The sequence below is a fragment of the Parus major genome, chromosome 3, assembly GCF_001522545.3.
Source record: "Parus major isolate Abel chromosome 3, Parus_major1.1, whole genome shotgun sequence".
NCBI lineage: Eukaryota > Metazoa > Chordata > Aves > Passeriformes > Paridae > Parus > Parus major.
In genome coordinates, this window is record NC_031770.1 from 28,334,266 (window position 1) to 28,350,736 (window position 16,471).

The 16,471-nt window shown below is 41.2% G+C and overlaps 1 protein-coding gene across 2 annotated transcripts in view; it reads left to right on the forward strand.

Annotated features, from left to right (window-relative positions):
* BABAM2 (BRISC and BRCA1 A complex member 2) overlaps window positions 1–13,351 on the forward strand; it is a 178,190-nt gene extending 164,839 nt beyond the window's left edge. For both annotated transcript variants that reach the window (XM_015620717.1, XM_015620719.1), the window contains one exon: window positions 1,201–13,351. In XM_015620717.1, coding sequence (XP_015476203.1) covers window positions 1,201–1,264 — 64 coding nt within the window. In that variant the 3' untranslated portion in view covers window positions 1,265–13,351. The remainder of the gene's footprint in view (window positions 1–1,200) is intronic.
* Window positions 13,352–16,471: the final 3,120 nt, after the last annotated feature.

Genomic DNA, 16,471 nt, shown 5'->3' on the forward strand with positions numbered 1-16,471 from the left:
GTTTATGAGGGTTGTTTTCTGAACTTTGCTTCAATAAACCAAAGTGTGTTCTGTAAACACACAGCACAATCTCTATATGCTATAAAATGTGTGTGCTGGCTTCCATTTCTGGGATCAGCTCCTCAGACCAGAAATGCTTTTACTTTCCTTTGCTCTTTTAATCTTTAGACAGCATCTTGTGTATTTTTACAGCTTATGCACAAGAGCTGACTGCAGCTATCTCTTAATTATTTTGCCAGGCTCAACCTCACAAAAAGAGAGGAGTGTTCTCTTCATGGTCTTGCAATGTTTTCAGGTGTGAGGAGGTATGATTGTTGTTCAGTGATTGCCAAAGCTTCTACTGCAGTTATGAAACACATAGTGATTGGGAAGCTGATCAGTGTGTGTTTGCTTCAGGAGGTAAACCAGCAGAGAGATCAGGAATCTAATAAATGACATTGCAGCTCTAATAAATGACTGTTCTCACTTTAAAGAAAAAATAATCGTTCTCACTTTAGATTTCTTCTTGGTGAGGAGAACAGGAGAAAAATTCATAGAAATCAGTGATAGAAATAGAAAACAAGATTTAAAAAAAGTAAAAGGAGAAAGTGAAAGTTTGGCGCAAAACACGGTAAGCAGAAACCAAAGGCAGAATGATGAAGCAACTTCTAATATAACTGGCAAGTAAAGGGCATCCCTGGGACATGTAAAATACATTTATTACATGGTTGAGTATCTCAGCAAAAAGACCTCAAAGGTACAGTTCTAACTCAATCTTGGATGTGTAAGATTAGCTCATTTTATGGATTTATGAGTCACTTCATCCTTTGTAAAGAAGATACAGACTAAGGTTCAAAATAAACAAAGCACACTTTAAAAAAGAACATTTTCCTATAAATTTTTAAGTTTAATAAAAGGAATTACAGTTCATACAATGTTGTTAGTATTTATTTGCTGCATTTTATGTAAACTGCTGCCATCAGCAGTGACAGTATTGTGTCAAGGTTTCTGAGACAGATAAAGAGCTTATCTTCTACACATATTCTGACTTCTCTTCAGTATTTTCCTGCTCCATTCCTTGTCTGTCTTTGGGCCTTTTGTACCAGATGTAAAGCCTTTTCCACATAGGAGAAATAGGCAATGTGGGAAACAAAAAGTGATTCAATTCATGCTTTTAAAATTATTCCTTCCTAATCATATATTTTCTGTTCTTTTCACTAGGACATATTTCAAGACATTTGTCCCTCAGTTCCAGGAGGCAGCATTTGCTAATGGGAAGCTTTAGACAGCTTTGGGCATGGAAACCATACTGGACAAATCCTTCAGTCTGCACATGTCAGCCCAGAAGAAGAATGCTTGGAAATGGGTTGGACTGTCTTGAATAGGTGCTTTCTTGCCTCTGAACTGGTTTTGGTAGCTTCAGTTTTTGAAACAAAGACCTCATTAGCATGCTTAGAACTAAATATTTAGTACTAGTCCTGCCCTTTTGCCTCTGTCACCACCATATATATATCACCATCACTATCTATCACTTTATATATCTATTATATTAAATTTAAAAGGGTGTGTATTGATATGTTAACACTTTCTTGTGCCAACAATGTCCTGTATGTTATGCCTTGTTTCCTTGTCTTCAGATGGTCTAAAAGGGATTGTTTTTCCCCATGGAAATACGACGTTATGTGTGTATTTAGTTAACATTTTCAGCTTATCCTAAGAAAACATAAAACTGCCGTATGTACCAGGAATGCCTAATGGATGTACAGTGCCATGTTCTGCCTTGGAGGTTTGTGTCTCACTTGGTTGTTACTCTCACAGGTATGGATATGAGTTGCACACTTCAATTCCCAGTGCCTTTCCAGTTGGTCTGAAGTTAATATGGCAGGGTGTTAGAGGTTTGGTGGTTTTTCTAATACTTCTGTTGAAAGCTCATATTATGTGAAATGTTAGGCTTTTATGCTTTGTTTTTATCTCCAGTTGTACAGTTTTGGTGTTTTCCTAATGAGCGCCCCTTGCCATTACAAAGAAGTTATACTTCTTTAGTACCAACATGCAAGTAACTAGTAACTAAACCAGAATAACAAAATAAAACTCTTTCATGAACCTGTAATTTTTCCAAATAAGATAAATACTGCTAAGAAGCAAACTTTCAACAAAGGGATGAATGATGTCTTGGAAAATAGCTGATGAAATAATGTAGGGCTATAGGTATTTAGCTTAATGCTTAAGTTCAGCATATCTTCTCAGAAAATATTTTCAAGTGTATATAACTGGAAACATTACCTCTGCTAATTCTGAAATGCCAAATGCAAAATCCCACCTATTCATCCTTCCTTTCCTGCTTCTGTCAGGCACATCAGTTGGGATTAATGTTCACAATGTCACTTCCCCAATTAATTTTTGAATAGACCAAGGTACTTTCCAGTAAGGAATAAAATTAACAGAGCATGTTGCTTATAAATGGTATCTGGAAAATGTGCTCTACTTCTGCTAAATACAAGGAACTAAATGAATAATATATAGATGATACAGTGGAACTGGAAAATATTTAATTTTAAATTATTCACTACAGCATCACATGCAAGGAAGTCTTGTAAAACTTGATTGGCAGTGTTCTCCTACCCTTTCTAACTTACTTTGCATGAAAAATAGTGCTTTTCAGGGTTTATGTTCACCTAGGAAATACGGATTGGTTTTGAGTAGTGGAACTTAATAATTCACCTCTAGAAACTACAAGTATTTTAGCTAGTTTGTGGGCAAAATTTAATTTATGTTTAATACTGAAATTCTTGGCAGAAAATTAAGCTGCAAACAAAATCAGAAGCTTTATTGTAAGCCTGCAGAGAAGGCATATTCTATCCTGTGATCCAGCCCTTTGTGATTCTCTGTACTTTACCTAAGATCTGTTACAACAGTTTCAAAGGTCTGAGCCTGAATTCCCTCTGTGGAGATATTGTATGAGGCTTTTGCATGCTTAGAGCAGATGTGGAAGGTAGTGGTTTTATGTGGATAGTAAAATCATAACTGAACAACATCAAGTGACTAAGAACAAAATATTGTTTAGTATACTGGGATGATCTCACTTCTACATTTCTTCAGGTAAAAGCCAAAGCCACAGATGCATATTCAAGAATAAGCCAACCTTGTGAATGGGGTAGGAGAAGGAGGGTGGCTAATGAAAAACATTTTTTTCTCATAGTGTTCAAAATCTGATAGAAACAATCTCTAGCCATCTTCAAAAAGTATAAACCAAACCCTTATATTGTATCAGTACATTTATGGAATCTTAAATTTTATAACTTTGTCATTGATTCAGTGTTGTACTGATTGCACCAGGAACACAGTGCTTTATATACCTGATTGCCCAAGTGACACCAGTTATATTTTTTTTTTATCTTTTCAGAAGTTATCATAATTTAAAGGATAGCAATTGCAAAATAGTTTGAAAAGAGGTCCAGTCTTCAGAATTTAGTTTATTCTCAACCAAAAATGCAGCCTTCACCTCAGTCCTAGTAATTCTGAACAATGTACTGCTTTATTATTAAATAGTTTTAGAAGCCATGTAAGAAAATATTTTGAGGGTACTAAAAGCCTAAACCAGCAATTAATTGTGTTGAATTCAATAGTTTCACCAACTTTTCACTAACATACATAGAAATAAATTAATAGTTTCAGTCTAATTTTAACATCATGGTACAATTGGTAGTATTTTGAAGAAAAAAAAGGTAGAAAATATGAAAAACTGTACTGTTTGTGTTTAAGATAATATCAATTTTCAGATTAGAAGAAAAGGCATTTTTGTTACACTTAATGAACATTTTCTTTATTTCAAAGCCACCCTTCACTCTTTGACCTACATGGTATTTTATGGATCCCTTTCTAATAGTTCTCAAAAGTATTGAGAGTGTTAGCTCTCCAGATGGGGCATTGAGATGAGAAACACTGAAATTAATGGATGCCTCTCTCCAGGAGAATTACCATATAAATACTATACCAGAAGAGGGTTTGTTTGAATAATTTTATATCAAACCAAGTATCCATTGAAGGCATTTAAGTTAGACACAAAAGTTGGGATCAAATGAGTTGGAGTTATTTCTGTTATCTCCTGTTTTACTATAATTTCCATTGTGGCCATTTTAACAGCACCAAGACTCAGCACTTCCTTCCCTATTATGTGATATATGCAATTGAAGGGAGCAGTCAGACCTAGGCTATTTTCCTTGGCTTATAAGAACCACAAAACATAGGAGAAAAATAGCAATATTGCAAACATATCAAAAAGCCTAAACTCTACACTGTCCTAGTTTGACTGAAAGAATGCAGTAAGTCTTGAGTTACTAAACTCTGCTAATGCATGGTTTTCCAAAGATCCTTAAATCACAAACTTAAGAGTCAAGCCTTCATTCATCTGCATACATAATCCACTGTCCTAGAAGTAATACCAAATCTTATGGATTCAAAGTCAGGTTTTTTATGAACTTGCTGGAAAGACTGGACAAACAGCTGGAAGAATAAATAAAAGGTAACTATACCGCACATTGTTTGGCCTTCATTGATCTTTCCTTTGTGCTGGCCACTGCTTTGTTTATTGGCACTTTTCATTTGCTGAAATGGCATGTTTTGGTATTGTCACTGCCCTTGAACATCCGCCCATTCATAACAGAGAGTAACGAGTCAGTTTTTGAGGAGAGATCATTGCTGTAGTTAGCACAGATCTCCTGTGCATTGTTAAACCCTCCCTAGGGATGTTTCTCTCTATGTTCCCTTTCTCTCATCATGTCCGGAACCTACAAATCTTTGCTTCATCTTTGGTGAATCAGTTGGTAGATGAGATTTAGCCATGAAGTGCAGTACTTTAAGTCTCACGTAAGGTGGTTTTACACAGAGACTTCTTACCTAGGAAAGAAAGGATTAAATACTCCCCATTGAGCAGTGCGCCCTAATACAAAACTGGGGGTTCAGCAGAGCTCAGAAACCTGTTTAAGTGATGAGTGGGGATTGCAGCTTAGACCTCCTTCTGTGTCAGTACCCTTAGCCAGAGAAGCAGCAGGCAATAGAAACCTGTAGCAGTACATGGGGCTCACCAGTGCAGGTCTGAAATGCATTTTTAGCACCATGTCTGTGCAGCAGTGACATGGGCATGAAGGGGCAAGTCCTTTGTCAGTGCAGAAGGGGAGCTTCTCACCTTTCTAGCTTTGTGAGGAGGATGTGCTGCAAGGAGATAGCAAGCTTCGGATACAATTTATGACCACAATTGTTAATTATGGGGTGCTGTTCCTTGCCCTGCGAAGTAAATGAAGTCTGTGACCAAACTGAACTGCCCCAGTGAACACTCTTCCCTTAAATTACTTTTGTCTCTGTAATTGATGCAATGTAACCCTCATTAAATGTAAAAGTTACTTCTTAAATGCTACTAAAATTCCCGTAAGTCATCTCCTTTCCAGATTTTATTTTCAGGTCTCTGTCCTCTTCTGGGACAATTTTGCTTCATCCTTACTTGTTACTGCTATTTTTAGCAAACTTGAGTTCTTTCTTTTAACAAGGTAACAAGGTCTATGCCAGCATCTTGTGGACCTACATTAAATACAGAATTATTTGCTATAAAAATAAGTAGAAGCTGTTTGTTATTTACTAAGCCAAGTGTTGTGTTCTCCACAACAGAAAAATTCTGAGGAAAGACTGCTACCAGATCAGAGAGGATAAGCATGCTGATGGAGCTGGGTACATTTTTTTTTACCAACTCTTCATTTAATTTCCATGTTTGGAAATTAGCAGTGGCAAAGTGAATTGTCCTTTCCTGAAGGAAGCCTACACCTGAATAAAGTGTTGATCAGACATTTATTTTCCTGTTTATACTTCACATCAATAGGGTTTACCCCTACAGGGAAAGTCAGTAAAAATTTGAAAAAGTCTATAAACAGTGCAGGGTTTTTTAATATTTTGATTTACTTATTTCTGTATATTCAGAGAATAATTTCAAGCATTGTTCTGGGGGAAGGTAAACAACACAAATATCAGAAACATGCAAGTAATTTTAGCTATGTAGGAAATAATAGTCTAGCAGTCAAAGTATTATTCTGCAAGAACTCAAGGGTTCTGCCATATATTTCTAAGCATGTGCCTTAAAAGGCCATGGTGCATAGGTGATGTTAGTCCTGCTTTTCTTATTCTGTTCCCTGTATGATGTTAAAAAACTCAGTTCTTGGTTCCAAGCCACTGTGCAAACACCATCTTGTTGAAGTGGTAGTTACCAAGGGAAAAGGAAAGGGGGAAACCAGTATCGGCTGATGAAAATAGGTCTTAAATCATGAAGAAATCAGAAAGGAAGCAAGGTTTGGTGACTGCCCTGCCACTTGCTGAGTCTACAATATATGGACCTTTAAATGTGCACCCAGTACAAAATAGAGGAGGTTTTTCTTGCAGTGCTAAAGAATAAAGCAGTTCTAAACAACAGGAAGTAAAGTAAGCATTTCATTGCAAAATACACACTGCAAGTCTAACATTATTTTTGTCTACAGCTCCCTGCATTTTTCCTGTCACCAGAAAGGGTGAAGAATTAATGCCTTGTGCTGCAGCTGCCTACAGTGAAAATTGATCCTTGGGGTACTCCATGTTTTCATCCAACTCTAGTTAAACCATAATGATGCTCTTTCTATCCCTGAGGATGGCAAAGCAGTACTAGAGAACAGCAAATCTTACACTGTCAGGGGTTTCTGTTCCACTGCTGCTCCATTTCAAGCCCTTGATTTGGGTGGGGCAAGTACTTTGTAAGCCTTCAAGCCTTCCAGCAATCAGGGTACATTTACTTTCCTTGTTGTTTATTTGAACTGGCTCAAGCTGATCCTAATCTGACACCCTCGTTCCCTTACTCCACTGTCCCTTTCAGCAAAATTTTATCAGTACTTGTTTAAAATCCAGTGCCGTCGAAGTTATTTGTCTTTCGAAGGAGATGTAGCACTGGTGCAAGAATAGCAGCTCGAGGTTGGAGCCTTGTGTTTCTTCTCTGAACTGCAGCATCATCAGCAGCCCAAGCATTGCACACCCCTCCCAGCAAACCTCACTTGAACTGGGTGTGACAGGCTGGCAATCTGGGGTGACAAAAATCCAGACCCATTTTGTGCTTTTCCTCAGAGGGCCAGCAAAAGGGCCTCTGCTGGCTCAGGTGCTGTGTGTAGCCTGTGAGATTCTGGCTGCAGGAAGCTTTGGTTGCTCATCAGCTGGGACTAGGTTCATTCAGTGAACACAGGAGCTGTGCCAGGGGGGAATGCCATGCTGCTGATGCTGCTGAAGCCAGGGGTTTCCTCTTAATGCCTTGATAGGAAAAGGCAGCTGCAAAATCCAGCTGCAGCTCAAATACAGCCCTGCCAGCTAGGGGTGATTTCTTGCGTGTTTTGGCCAACTGAGCCAGCTCTCTGATGAAATAGACATTATTGGCATGCTGTGTTTCCTAGACTTTCTGCACTCATCTCCCTGTCCCTTGTATCCAGTAGTTGCTGTGTCTCTACACACCCATTTTCCTCTTGACTATAGAGGAGCTCTCAGGCAGCTCACAGGTGAACCAGGAAAGAGGATGGCATCTGCTGGTTTCAGCAAGGAAGGTGCATTTGGATGAATGAGTTTGGACTGTGAGAATTTGGCTTGTCTTCCTCAGAGCACCCACAGCCCTGGTAGGCAAGAAGAAATGACAGCTTCTGTCTAATGGGGTCAGATAGTAAATGGAGCTGTTTCCACACAGTGGTGGCTGGTATGTAATTATACACTGGGGCCATGGCATGTCTGGTCCTAGTAGCACCCGGGACTCTTGGGAGTGACTCAGCTGCTGCTTAGGGCTAATTATGGGCAGGTTGCACGCAAAATCCCCACAACTTGATCATGCCTTCCTCTCCTCCAGTGGATGGGTGTTCAGCAGCAGCCTGGATTGCTCATACGAAGCTCATACAAAAAGGGTGAATACGTGCTTGTGAAGAAAAGGCTTTTCAAAGCTAGTCTGCAAAGAACGCTCAGAGGTGCCTGGTTTGAAGAGGAGGTAGTGTCTGTCTGGACACCACCGTTTGCTCAGGCAAATCCAATTCCCTGTCTCTGGCATTACCCATTGCTAGAGTACTTTATAAGAGAGATTCAAAAATAACCTAATTGCTTGGTTTGTCATGCTTGTAGATGTCAGGACTATTTCTTCTGCATTTGTCATAGCCATTTTGTTGAATTTGGCATTATTTTCATTGTGGTGCTTTAGAAATGGATCATGGGTAATGGCTCTTTTCAAAAATGAACCATGTATTCACCACTGTGGTATACTGTGGCAAAAGGGTCCCCACATTAGCTATATTGTGTGAAGTATTTGTTATCTTCTCTGCTCCTGAGATACTTTGGGAAGTATCAGGGAAGTTAATTCAGGTCAAGCACTTAGAAGATGATGGAGATTACCAGCATCACTGTATAGATCCCCATGTTTGCTAAGTCCTGATTTTAAAGCATAAACCTTAAAGAAACATCATAAGTATCTATCTCCCTGTGTTACATACACATAAATATGAAAGCTGCAAGAAGCTGTTGAAATGAATTTGCAGGCAGTTTTGTGACTGCTTCCTCACAGGGCTGTTGCATTGTGTTTATGGGGAAGAGGTACCAAAAATTCTACCTCAAGAAATTATACCTTCGAAGGCACAAATCTCCAGGATACCAAGCCCACAGCAGAGAGTATTTCCACAGGAACATGCACCACAGTGGAAGTGGTGCGCTCCAGAGGCTGGGGGAATCTCCCTGGACATTGGTGAGCCAGGACTAGGTAAAGCCATGGTAGTCCTAGCCAGCAACTGGAGATAGTCCTACTTCAAGGAAAATGTGGGACTAAATGATCTGAAGACAAACCTTTCAGGCAACTTGGACATGGTTTGATTAATTTTTTAATGCCTGTGATACAGATCTAAGTACAAACTATCTCCTTTAAAGATTGTTCGGAGGCAATAGCACTTGGAAGCAAAGTGAAGAGCATAAGTGGTGAGATTTCATAAGTTTATTGTTTCTAACCATTTTTAGATCTTAGGGCAAAACCATAAAATTTAAATAAATTCAGTACTTTTTCAGTCATTCACTTGTTTTAGTAGGCATGGCTGCAAAAATGTGGCTTGTATTTGTACAACACAATGTTCTTAAGTAACTGCCTAGGCTAATTCTGAGCAGAGCAGCTCAAGTACTTGTTCACACACTATATATGTATTGCATCATCCCTTCGTTTTTATGAAAGGTACCTTGATGTTGCTTTGAAGAAAAACTGTTTGGATTTGAAAATAGGCTGGGCTTCTGGAGCCAGTGCTTAGTGTATACAAACAAGATACTTCTTCAGGGAGGAGCTAGGGCTAGAAATCAGTCCAACCTGTGTTGAATTCTGGTTGTTTAGACCACTTAAAGAACAGTTCACAAACTGTTAAAGAGTTAAAACCGAGTGAAATGAGATGCTTTGTGGGCAAGGTTATCCCTGCCGACTGGCAGCCTGTGCGTGCCAACCTGAGGGGCCTGTTTGCAGGGTACTTACCTTTTACATATTGACATCTTGCTAAAGAAAAGTAAGAATTGTTTTGAGGTTTGTCTTTGCACCTTGTCCTGCCACTCAAGATTAAATCTCTCAGAAAAAGCAAGCTGTTTGGGAGGCAGACCAAGAATGCCTTTACAGTGAATAAAAATAAAAACACCCAGCCAACTGTGATTAACTACTGAATGCAAAACACTCCCTGGGTTTTGTTTATTTGTAGACTGTAGAAAAAGCTCACAAACAATGCCATGCTTTCAGTGTGAAAACACTTCAGCCTCTGCATCCCTCTGTTGCTGGGGGAAGGAAAGGATTTTGTCCAAGCTGGTTCAGGAGGGGGCTTTTTTTTTTATTTCTAAAAGTGTTGTTTATTTGTTTTTACAAAGGCGATGTACCCAGTTTCCTCCCATTGTGCATATTCCTGCCTCCAACTGTTCGAACCTAAACTGGACTTTGGCTCCCTCCCCTCTCACTCCACTGGGGAGAGCACCCAGCTCAGGCACAGTGCTGCCAGATGCAGTGGCATGCACAGAATCCCTCTGTCTTCCAAATGCTATTATTAAAATATATTTAAAAAGAAAAAGAAAAAAAAAAAAAAAAGGTGCCTGCGTGCAATTGCTTGTGGATTGCAGGCAGCTGTGAGCATCCCCAAGCTTTGAGGCAACCTCTGGAAATGACAGTGAAGGAGCCCAAGCCCTTTGGACCTTTGCAATGTGCTTTATGTGTGTATTTACCTGTTCGTCTTAGCAAATGACAACCTCCAAGTGTACAGCCAGTTTTAGGTTTCAGGCAAGGGAGAGAAAGTGGGTGCTGGCAGCCAGAGAGAGGGAGCAGAGGCTTATTGGCACTGTGCTGCTGTGGGCTTGGAACTGCACTGCTGGATATTGTGTTTGTGCTGGAAGGGCTGAAGGTGGAGGTGAGTACGTGGAATTGTGCAGGATTGCTCTTCAAGGTCAAGGTAATGCAGAAAGCAAACAGTGTTAATTGGGAAAGAAAAACAAGATTATTAAGACTCCTTTGGCTCCAGTTTTCTAAATTGCAGGAGTCAAGGCGTTTGTATTTTGTCATTAACTTATTAGTGAATCTCTAAATGCAGTGCAGGTCTGTTGGGAATTTTAACATTTAAAGCTGCAGTTTCATCCCTCCACTACACACAGACATAACCAAGCTCTCTAAAGGAAGGACCACACAGTGCAGCTTCTTGACATTGGTTATCAACTGAGTGTGGATTAAAGCACAGGGTCTGCAGTGCTGCCTTCTGGTATCCCAGTACCACACATTACATGATGAAAGCAGAATCAGGGCTCCTCAGTCCCAACTGCCCAGGCTGAGTCTCCATCACTTAAGTAGTAAAACTGCAAAGGGGACAGTCTTAACAGCAGAACAGTCAGAAACAGGCAATGAGATTTGGCCCAAAGGGTCTCTGACTTAGGAGCCAGTTGCCTTCTATGAAATGTGAGCAGTATACTGTTATTTAATACAGGATTAGGTGCGCCTGTAGTACAGCTTTTTTTTCGTGCATGAGCTGGAAAGCCTTTTGATCCAGTTACGGCCGGTGTGATCAGGACTCACCTGTATGCACAAGTATGTCAGGATTTGGGGGTTTTTTTGTTTTGTTTTGTATTTTTCTCTTCTAGGGCTATTTGGCTTATTTTGTTGACAGAAAATATAAAGCCAGTTCTGGCCACTCCCTAAAGTCACAGGGAACAGACTGCCAAATTAACTCTTCCCATCATTTTACTATGTGACTCTTAAAACAAACCAGGATCCAAACCCCAGTGCAGCAGTTTCTGAGCATGTGAGCAGCAGAACTGATAACATCTAATCAGCCTCTTTGCCAAGGCAAGACAGCAAGAAGTTCTTGCTTTATAACATTTAAAAATGCTTTGTAGTTATATAGGACTTTTCATGTGAGGGCATCAAAGTGCAGTACAGGTATTCATTAATTAATTAAGTTTCACAACACCCTTGTGAAGTATTTGTGTCCGTTTTACAAACAAGGGACTGAGGTAGAAAGCAAGGATGTGATTTATCCAGGGTGCTCCATGGCAGGACAGGAGCCAGGCCAGCCTGCAGCACTGCTCCACCCTGTCTGAGACAGGGGGATGCCATGTCCAGTCTCACTGTGAGAATGGGAAATGGCTCCATCCTCAGCCTGAGTCTCTGCTGCCATGTCCCACTGGCATTGCCTGAGAGCAGACATGCTGAGATGGCAGTGCAGAGGCTCCGGCTGCCCTTGCTCTGTCTCTGCAGACACCTGGCCTGTGCCCAAGTTGGTACATCTGTTCCTGCAGCCCAGCACCACGATGGGCCCAGGCAGGCAGTGTAGGAACGGCACAAGGCTGAAGGCAGTGCCCCTCCTCAAGAGACCAGGGCTCTTCACCCCCTCTCTATCACCAGCATAGCCATGCCTGGAGTCACCAGGTGTGATATTTCAGTCCCTTAGACTATTGCTAAGAGCTGGAAGGCTCTTGACACTGGTTGGGAATAGGCAGGGTTTCCCCCAGAGCTTGCTGTCAACCAAGGCAGACATCACCCACCTTTGCTGGCATCACCCAGGGTCAGGCTGCTTCTTCACCTGCCTCTTGGGAGGCTCCACTTGATGCCAGTTGTGCTCAGCACCCATCTCCCTGCAGGAATGGGCCCTGCAGGAGGCAGCAGTCCATGCCAGTCTTGTCAAAAATAAGGAAGCAAAGAAGAAGCTGCCACCATGACTCTCAAGTGGCTGAGAGGAGCCACCATGCAGGTAGAGCTCCTAAGGATTCCCCTTCAGCTCCAAGCAAGGTGCCCAAACCCAGTGGGAAAAGGACAATGCTCAATAGCTCCACCTCCTACAAAACCTTTTGGTGAGCAGAACAAGCAAGCCTGGGAGAAACAGGCTTGGGTGAGGGAAGCATGTGGGTCTGGGGCTGAGGGCAAGTGGCCAGAGTGGCCTCTTTCCCTACAGAAGAAAGATGGGGGAGAACTTGCATGCTGTTGCTCAGCCGGCCTGCTCCAGCAGCAAGGTATTCTGGCCTTTCAGGAAACTGGCCCAGGGCTTTTTGATCATCAGAGAAAATAATGGAAAAAATTTTATTTAATAGAGGTCAAATTCCATAGATTCCGTTGGCTAAATGGGGAAAACCTTAAAATAGAAGGGTTTTTTTCCTTAAAAAAAAAAATAAAATAAGACCAAACAAGCTTTGTCCAACTGAGAAGAATGAAAAGTTCTTCCTAGCACATTGTGGTTATTTGGTAATAATCATGTGTTACACTGATATAAAATTGCATGCAGGGAGAACCGTAATAATTGTGTTGTGTAGAATTGCCAAACACCATCAGCTACCGTGAATTAAAGCCCATTCACAGTGGTTCACATTTTTCTGATACATCAGTAATTCCCTTCCTTGTGTCATTTTGCTGAGCAAGACCTCCTTTTTTCCTGCCTCCAAGTTTTGAGCACATAACTCAAGACATCCAGTTTTTCATTCACTCTCTTTGAATCCTTAATGTTTAACTGACTACAGTTTGTAAATTAACTATGCCAGAAAACAACATAGTTTCAACTTTCAGGTCTCCTTAATCTCCTCTGAATTTTTGATGTTTTGACTGAACTGAAATGTAGAAATTCCTCTAAAAGCATAACTAGAAAAAAAAAAAACCACCAAAAAAACACAAAACAACCAAAAAAAACAGTTGGCCAATGTATGATCTTCAGGCCCCAGTTCAAAGACAGCATTTAAGCACTTGCTTAACTTACTAATTGAAGTCAATGGGATTTCAAGCATTTTGCTGAAATAGGAGATTCTGTGGACAAGGTTTGTGCCAGTACATTTGTAATACAGAAATAAAGTGGTGCCAGGTTTATTTTGGCTCTGGTTTTCTTTGTGGTGGTGATTGACAAATCCATAGAATTGGACTAACACCAGAGAGGTGATGACTGTAAGAGAAGTGATGACAAGAAATAATAAATTTTGAACTGGCAAACACTTTAACTTGGGCAAACTATAAACCTCTACATAAGGAAAGCAACAGGTCAGTTTATGCTGATAAATGCACTCTTTTCAGGAAGACCTCCAGTTAACCAGCCACTAATGTGCTGGGGCAGCTAAAAATTTTGAAGCAGATGCTTTTGTAAGTGGTGTAACTGCACTGAAGCTTTTAGAAACAGATTTATGTCACACAATAGTCTAGTCATATAATCTTTTAATAATTTTGAAAAAGAATCATTTCCTGCAGAAAAAGCTTTACGTCTTTTCATTGCAGGCAATAGGATGGAGCTCAGCATGGTAAGGGATTTCGTGTCGGTTGCTGGAGGATGTCCAAACCCACCCCACTAATCAATAAATCACTACCTAATTGAAAAGATTCACAGAAACAGATTACAACATCAAGGATGGAACCAGTATGGTAGGAATTAAGACTGACAGTGTCCATACGTAGGGTGTGGTATCAAAAGACAATCTTACAGCCTGCCCTCACTTGCCCTTCTCCTTCCTATTCCTCCTCCTGCCACTCCTTGTTGCCTGATCACTCGCTTCATCATCCTACCGGCTCTAGCTCGTACCTGGTCACATGGAGTTGGTTCAACTCAGTAACACAGAAAAAACCAAACAACTTAAAAATAAAAAAAGCACAGCATTTTTTGGGTGGGTTCTTTTTTTCTTGTTTTAGCAAGTTGACTCATTACAGCTCCACCAGCCAACGCCAGCAGGGAGATCATGGCTAGGGGAAACCTTGGTCCTACTGTAGATACAGGCAGTTATTCTGGCTTTGGCCACCTCATGATACCTTGACTGTGGCATGGCAATTTCCACTCTACTGACACAGGACAACATGGACAAGTTATTGCCAGTACATCAAAGACCTGGAAAAAATTAATCAACAGCATCTCCAAGCTATTAGGCATAGACTATAGTTAGATAAAATCATCAATAATAAAATCCCGTAAGGATGTTGCACAACAAGTATTGAAGCAAAGCTCATAAAACTCTTTCTTGCTGCATTTGAGCCTTTTCCTTCCACAGAAGACATTGTTTTCTAAAAGTGATTTTTTTTTTTTTTTTTTTTAAATTTTTTTTATTAGCAAGCTCCTGCTGGGCAGAGGCAGGAAGAGCCCCAGCCCATGTGATGTCAGGATAAATATGTGAGAAGCCAATGCAGTAGAAAATCCAGCCAGAGGAATGTCTGGTGCAGAGCAAGTGTTGCAGGAGCAGGCTGGCTGCCTCTCAGCTGTCCACAGTGCCTGCAAGGTGCTTGGGCTTGGGTCATGGCCAGGGCTGAGTGGGAGCGCAGCACAGGTGAGTTGAACAGGCCCACCTCTAGGGGAATGCATCCCAAAATATGTGTTCGCTTCCCAGGGGCACACTGAGCAAGGTGAAATGGATGGGCCTGTCTGTCTGATGCAGAATTTGCCTGGGCGTTAATGAAAGATTTTAGCATTTGAGTGTAGGAAACCTTAACAAAAGACCTTTGCATTAGACTCTGCAAATTTGTTGTAAGCAACAAGAGCAGATTTAGAGATAAAGATAATGAAAAACACTGCAGTCTCTTGCCCAAAAGCCTATAAATCAAGGCCTTGGCTCTTCTCTGCAGAAATGCTCTCAGATGTAATTGGAAACAGGCAACACTGATCTGAAACACTTGATCGAGCTCAGTTTGCAATGGCTTGCATGATGAGGTTTCTAGAACTAAAGAAGAGGCTCTCCCTTCCTAATTAAGTGGACAGTAAATGTGCCATTGTCCTGCTGATCCATTTTATCTGAAGCTGCCCAGGGATTCCGCAGCAATGTTACATACCCTTGAGTCCTGTGGGTGAGGAGGCTCCTGTGGACCTACCACCATCTGCACACTGGACAGGCAGGGGGGGCTGGGGCAGGGGACCTCGGTTGGCAGAGCCACAGAGCAGAGAGTCCTCTGCATGGGGAGAGAGAGGAAGGGCTTCTCCAACTGCAAGCCTGGAGCAGAGGCTGTTTAGTGCCACCACCATGCTAAGGGTGTTTCCTCCCCACACACAGCACACCCACATTGGCTTCTCTTCTGGGAGACCCCCCAGCTTTGCTCCACAGGGGAAGAAGCTCCCATCACCTCCAGTACGGCCATGATGAGGATCCTCTGTGATGAAGAAGAGCCACCTACTTGGTTTCTTTGCTCTGGGTAGTGTTTCTGCCACAGAGCCAGAAGTGGCTCAGTTTGAACTCAGAGGCCAATTAGCTGTCCAAAAGACAATTGCACGGGAAAGTTGTGCCAGCATAAGACAAATCATCAGTTTACCACCATCACTCACCTCATATAGATATTCTTCAGTTTAACTACCACTGCTGCGTAAAGTGCTTGTTTCAAAGTGAAAAGGCTGTTTTTATCCAGAACCATCAAGAAGACGTCATAGTGCTGTAATTACATCAGTAATAAACAGTGAAGCTGCCGCCATGGAGAGAGGAGCAAGTACAGCAAGGAGATCTGCAGGGTGCTGATGCCAAGCCAGATCAAGGTAATAGAATTTATAGTGGCTATTATCTGCGTGAGGTATATTTATGACTCCCCTCCCTGTTACTCTGATATCTTCAAATCTCACAATATTTGTATATTAATTCCTGTAGGTAAGGAAATTGCAAACAAGAAATCCAGTGTTGGAGCCTCTTCATGCAGCATGGAGCACAGTTTGGAAGGTGGGAAAGCATGAGAAATTTTCAGCAGTTACAGGTACATCCATGAAAATTTACCAAATAACATGATGTAAGCAGTTGGGCTATCTACAAGGTAAACAGCAAAATTCCTCTGTGCTGGGCTGTCCAAGGGTTCAGACTAGATGATGACAGTCAGTCTTTATCACTTTAAAATATGTATCTGAACTTGCAACCAGAGCAACCCTGATCTGAGACCCCTTGATACTGAATGGCTGGAGGCATAGGAAACTGGAAGTGTTCCAAGCACTGAGATTCATAACAAGAAGGGGAAATAATCAGCACATTTTCATAAATGAATGTT